The following is a 6715-nucleotide window of genomic DNA, read 5'->3' on the forward strand; positions in this document are numbered from 1 at the left end:
AAATGTTTTCTAGACATTATTAGTATAATTAATCTTTGTAGTACATATATGTTACGGACTTTATATTTTATATTTTATTAAATGTAAGAACCTCCTTAAATGAAATATAAATTTTGATTGGCATTATTAAAAATGCATATAGCCAAGAGTCTCGAATAGCATCAATTTTATTTTAAAGCAAATACTAAATTGTACTATATCTTATACATGTACACATAGATACTGAATATGTTTGTTGCTTGTATTGCACGTTAACTAAAATGTGATCGCAAAAGTTTTTAGCATTTCCTTTCTTTCTTTCTCTTTTCCTATCTGTGCATAAAGATATTTACAAAGAAAAGAAAACTCACTGCCAAAATGTTATTAGTATTTAATTCATATTGTCGGTTGTCAGTGCCAGAGTAGTAAGTACTGATCTACGATTTGGATTCACCCCCAAATTTTCCCAATTTATCCAGGATAAGCGTGCCGTCAGATCTGCAATAATGGGTATAATATTTAGTGTCTTAAAAAGTTGTAATATTAAATATTTTACAACTTAGATGATATTCATACATATTGATATTTATGATTAATTTTATAATATAAATATGTAATAATTTGTTCTAGGGATGCATCAGATATCCGAACAGTGTCCGGTATTCGGTATTACTTTTTTACTATCTGACCGGAAACCGTCGGATATCATTAATATTCGAGAATATATCCAGTTGAAATTTTATATCATTAAATTGTTAATTTTTTATTATATAAATATTCTATAAATAAGTTATCATCTTTATTGATAATCACATCATCGGACGATAACATTAAAATTGTAATTATTATCACTATTTTTTCGTTACAGTCCCTTTTCTTTTTTGATCAGCTTTTTTTTTAGACATTGTTCCGGAATCCGGAAAAAATCGGATGTCCCACTCGAAGAATTATCTTCTCGGATATCCGATGTTATTCTTTTTAGATATTCACGGATAATTTCATGATCCGGTGCATTCCTAATTTGTTCTAAATTAAATATTTGAGAGAGCTGTGTATTGCCAATCTATATGATTTGAATAAAATATTAAAACTACGTTTATATCTTAATGAAATATTGTAGTATGGAACATATGACAGTTAATCAAGAGATGCATCTTCATCAAACGAAAACATGATAAGTGGTATATTGATCGCGTTCAGCAGACTCAACTGTTGCGGACCATGAGCGCTCGCTGCTGGTGTATTCTTTCAAATCATCTAATATTAATAGAGAACGCTCACGGATCTGCTCCGTAACAGTTAATGGCGCGATCCCATGGTGTAGAACGTATACAATGCGAAATTGGAATAATGTCCGTCCAATCGCAAGCGTTCCGTCAATTGCGCTCCGCCAATATATTTTCTCATGTCCTATGGAGCTGAAAGCGTAATTGGCGTGTGTCCAATCACAAGAGATCTTACCCATAAACCTGTTCTGTTATATCTATGGGAATAGATATATTATCGGCTCACATAAATTATGCTTCTGCGTTTTTTCGCACTATGGGACATAAAGAAATAAACTCATGCGGATCGGAATCACACATACGTGTATATATATTCATCAAAATTTAAGAAATTCAATCCAAAACTTTACAAATCTTATTTGATTAACCGTATTTTAAATAAAGCAGTTATTAATATTTAAAGAGTTCAGCTCAAACAGCCGGAGCGAGCAGACGTGTTTGTTTACTTTGCCTCGCTGTGCTACGTCTCTTCGCTGTACAGCTAACTATTGTAATAGACGCGAGAACGTGTGCTAAATATAAACTCAAGAGAGTAACTAAATAATTAAATATATATGGCCTATGGCCTTAAACGAAATCAGATTTTCTTCGGTTAGAAGAAATTCAAGTGAATCTGCAGATCAGCAATGGCAATCATCCGCCAAAAAAAAAACGAATAATAAGCAGTCCTGGGGAAACCTCGGTCAAAAAACGTCAAACATACATCAAGGACTATTGGTTAAATAAAACAATAATCTCTGAAAATCCGTTCAATCTACTAGCCACAGATGAAGATACAGAAGATAATACTCAGAAAGTACATGTAGAGAAAATCTCCAAATCACCTCCAATATTTGTCAGTGGAGTCGAGGACATAGGACCGCTTACGAAATTGCTAGATGAAATTGACGGCAAAAACTACAGCCTTAAAATTCTGGCCAATAACCAAGTAAAAATTTTGCCTAGCATGTCAGAAAAATATCTACCAATCATTGAAGGATTGAAAAAGAAAAAGACAGAATTTTACACCTATCAAAGAAAGCAGGATAAATCTTATAAAGCGGTTTTAAGAAACATGCACCCATCAACGGATCTTGAAGACTTAAAAGCTGCCATCGAAGAATATGAACATAAAGTAATTAGAATTACAAATATACGAGAAAGAACCACACAAAAATCTCTACCACTATTCATAATAGAGATTGAACCTAAAGATAATAATAAATCTATTTTTAACATCGATAAGCTACTGAATATAATCGTCAGCTTCGAACCACTTCGCAAAAAAAGGGAGATTCCTCAATGCCAGAAATGCCAGGGTTACGGTCATACAAAAAACTACTGTTTTAAAAGTCCGGTATGTGTAAAATGCGCAATGAATCATCTTACACCTGATTGCCCAACAAAAGGAAAAATTAAAGAAGTCAAATGTGCTAACTGCGACGGTAATCATCCAGCTAGTTACAAAGGCTGTTTAGTGCGTAAGCAACTACAACAAAAATTATATCCAACGTTAAGAAAAAAATCTGCAAATCAACAAACCCAGAACCAACTACAAAGCCTTAACCGCTTCGTTAAACCAAACATAACGTACGCGCACACTGTGAGATCCGACCATAAACAATATACAACAAATACTACCCAGCCTCAAATAGAAACACAAACGACAACAAACACATCAGTAACAGCAACAAGTAAACTCGAACAAATGATGACTCAGCTCATGAGCCGAATGGACACAATGCTAAATTTACTTACAAGCTTAATAAACAAAATTCAATAAGGAAAATCGTGAAATAAATATAGCAATCTGGAATGCAAATGGCTTAGCTCAGAGAATATTGGAAGTTAAGAAGTTCTTAATTGACCAAAAAATTGATATTATGCTGATTTCAGAAACACACTTTACAAATAAAAACTATATAAAAATTCCAAACTACACCATTTACGATACCATGCATCCAAGCGGAAGAGCGCAAGGTGGGACAGCTGTTATTATAAAAACAGCTATTAAACACCATTTAACTGGAATAAATGAAGACGAATTTATACAAGCTACCAATGTAACCTTGAATGATCAGCAAGGATCCTTTATAGTCTCAGCTGTATATTGCCCACCTAAACACTCAATAAAAACTGAGTTGTTTCAAAAATTCTTTAAAAGTCTGGGCCGCCGCTTTATCGCTGCCGGAGATTTCAACGCCAAACACCCGTGGTGGGGGTCTCGTTCCTTGACACCTACCCCACGAGGCCGTCAATTATATGCAACACTACTGGCAGAAAACTTAACTCCAATTTCAACCGGAGAGCCCACCTACTGGCCCTCAGATTTAAAGAAGTCCCCCGATCTGCTTGATTTTGCAATCATAAAAAGTATTGATCCAAAATGTCTTACTGCTAAGTCATGTCTGGACCTTTCATCAGATCATTCACCGGTTATTATCACGTTTACTCGACAAATTACTATGGCACAAAAAATACAACACCTATATAATGGGAAAACCAATTGGACAAAATACAAGCTATATTTGGATAAAAATCTAAATTGCAATATTCCACTTAAGAATCCCACAGAACTAGAAAACGCAATTGAAGGATTCAACATATTAATTCACAAGGCGGTCAATGAAGCTACTCCAACAGTCGCTCTTTTAAAAAAATCTCAAAACATATCCAAAAATATTCAAGCAAAAATTCAAGAAAAAAGGAAAATACGGAAAACATGGCAAATCACGCGAACTAAATCAAACAAAACAAAACTCAACAAAATAACAAAAGAACTTAAATCTCTACTTATTACAGAGAAAAACAAGTCCATTCAAAATTATCTCAAACAGTTAACTGCTACGGAAGCAACAAACTATTCTTTATATAAAGCTACAAAAAGACTGAAACAACCTCAGCTACATATTCCACCAATCAAAAAGAATAACGAGAAATGGGCAAGAAGCGAATCTGAAAAAGCTTATGCCTTTGCTGAACATCTGCATGAAGTGTTCCAGCCAGCAGCCCAAGAAATAACCGATCAAGAGGAAAAGGAACTAATTTGTCTCGAAGAAATCCCTGTCCAAAAAGAATTACCAACAATAAAAGTCAAAAATAAAGAAGTGCTACAAATTTTAAAGTCTCTCCAGAATAAAAAATCTCCAGGCTATGACAACATTAGTGGTAAATTAATCAAGGAATTATCCCCTAAAGGTATCCGATTTCTCGCTATATTAATAAATGCTGTTTTTCGCTTGTGCCACTTCCCCAGTCAGTGGAAAGTGGCGCAAATAATATTAATTGGAAAACCGGGTAAAAACCCGGATCTTCCTACATCATATAGACCAATAAGCTTACTGCCTGTCATGTCTAAGATTTGTGAAAAACTCTTGCTGAACAAAATAAATCCAATTGTTTTATCCAAAAAACTAATCCCGGATCACCAATTCGGTTTCCGTAACCATCATGCAACAATCGAGCAAGTCCACCGACTAACTAGTAAAATCAAAGAGGCCTTCGAAAAGAAAGAATACTGTACCGGTGCCTTTCTAGATGTGGCACAGACTTTCGACAAGGTGTGGCATAAAGGTTTGCTATATAAATTAAATAGAATGTTTCCAAATAATATTTATCAATTATTGTACTCATATCTAACTAATAGATCCTTCCAAGTTAAAATAAACCAAACTGTCACAAAACTTTATCCAATTAATGCCGGAATCCCCCAAGGTAGCGTCTTGGGTCCGACCTTATACCTACTTTATACAGCTGATCTACCAACTATGCAGGAGATCACTACAGCAACATATGCTGATGATACTGCGGTACTCGTAAGCCATCCCAGACCCGAAGTGGCAGCTGAAGTCTTGCAAAAATATCTTGATGTTGCAAGTGCGTGGTTTAAGCAATGGAGAATTAAAATTAACGAGACAAAGTCAACTCATGTAACTTTCACACTCCGGAAAACATCGTGTCCCTCAATATACCTCAATAAAACAAAAATACCGCAAAGAAATGATGTTAAATACCTGGGGATGCACATTGATCGTCGGCTGACTTGGAGCACCCATATCTGGACCAAACGCAAACAGCTAAATTTGAAATTGAGACAAATGTACTGGTTACTGGGAAACCAATCAAAGTTAACGATTGAAAACAAAATACTTATCTACAAAAGCATTCTTAAACCTGTATGGACATATGGAATACAACTTTGGGGATCAGCTTCACACTCTACCATTGATATTTTAGAACGTTTTCAATCAAAAACCTTAAGGCAACTAGTTAATGCACCTTGGTTTGTACCAAATGATATAATTAGGAAAGATCTAAAAATTCCCACCGTAAAAGAGGAAATAAAAACTCACTACAACAAATACATATGCAGACTTAAGGAACATCCGAATCGGTTAGCAGCTGGGATTAGCGAAGTAACTCCTACAACTTCAAGACTCAAAAGAAATAGAAATATAATTATCTAACATGGTTTTATTGTAATACTTTCGTTATGAAATAATTTGTAAAAGTATTACCACTGGGTGAATACTTACATGCTCTTTATCAACTGTAGAAAATTTACTTATTGTCGAGGTAGACAGATTGTAAATAAAAGCGGGGTTTAAAAAAAAAAAAATAATTTAAAGAATATGGATTTGGAAAACTTGTTTTATATTATTTGCGGATTATTAAATTCGTTAAAACAGTATTTGTATATGTAAAAAGAAGGAGCTGCGTCGCAAGATTGCAAAGCTATAATATGTATTATATAAACTTGCAGAAAGAAATAAAAATAAAGAATGAAAATATTGGGTGCGACTCATATTTAGTGATGAAAGGAGATTCCAACAAGGAGCGAGTCTTATAAAAGAAGTGCTGGTCGAAGATAGAGAAAAATATGTGGATTATTTTAGAATGCCACCTCAATTATTTGAAGTTTTTAACTAAACATTCGACATTTTGTCTTCGCACAAAATCTCACAATTCCGGCAATTCCGTATCATTGCGTGCGCATAAAAATAAAAACTTGCCGATAAAATCGGCGGAACAAACGTAAAACAAGTCTAACCAATCACGAACATTCCACCAATTCCGCATTGCGCACGTTCTGCCATGGGATCGCGCCATAAATCTGCTGAATGCAATTATAATGTTTACTTTTTGAGGAATTTATATGCAAGTTTATGTATGTAAATATCTTTCCAGAATGTCCGTTGACCTATTACTTTTTTGTGATCATTAAAATCGTAATTTTTTAAATCTAATTATTTTTTAGATTATAATCTCGTTTTTGAGAAAAGTCTGTGGGGAGATTTGTGTGTGTGTTAATAAAAGATGCGTTTGCAAGCCTCATCTGTTATTAATAATACGTGATAAGTATATTTTTTTTCTCTCTTATTTCATCGTTAACCTACCGTACAATTTTGCGCATGTCAATTCCGGTACTACAACTTTATTATTATATATAAATATATATATATTATATATAA

General features: G+C 34.0%; 1 protein-coding gene across 1 annotated transcript in view; it reads right to left on the reverse strand.

Annotated features, from left to right (window-relative positions):
- Positions 1–239: 239 nt before the first annotated feature.
- The window catches only part of LOC108752100 (helix-loop-helix protein 13), a 19322-nt gene continuing 12846 nt past the window's right edge, over positions 240–6715 (reverse strand). Inside the window, exon 3 of the mRNA XM_018492713.1 lies at positions 240–477. Within this exon, the coding sequence (XP_018348215.1) occupies positions 371–477 (107 nt within the window). The 3' untranslated portion in view covers positions 240–370. The remainder of the gene's footprint in view (positions 478–6715) is intronic.

The sequence above is a fragment of the Trachymyrmex septentrionalis genome, unplaced genomic scaffold, assembly GCF_001594115.1.
Source record: "Trachymyrmex septentrionalis isolate Tsep2-gDNA-1 unplaced genomic scaffold, Tsep1.0 scaffold54, whole genome shotgun sequence".
NCBI lineage: Eukaryota > Metazoa > Arthropoda > Insecta > Hymenoptera > Formicidae > Trachymyrmex > Trachymyrmex septentrionalis.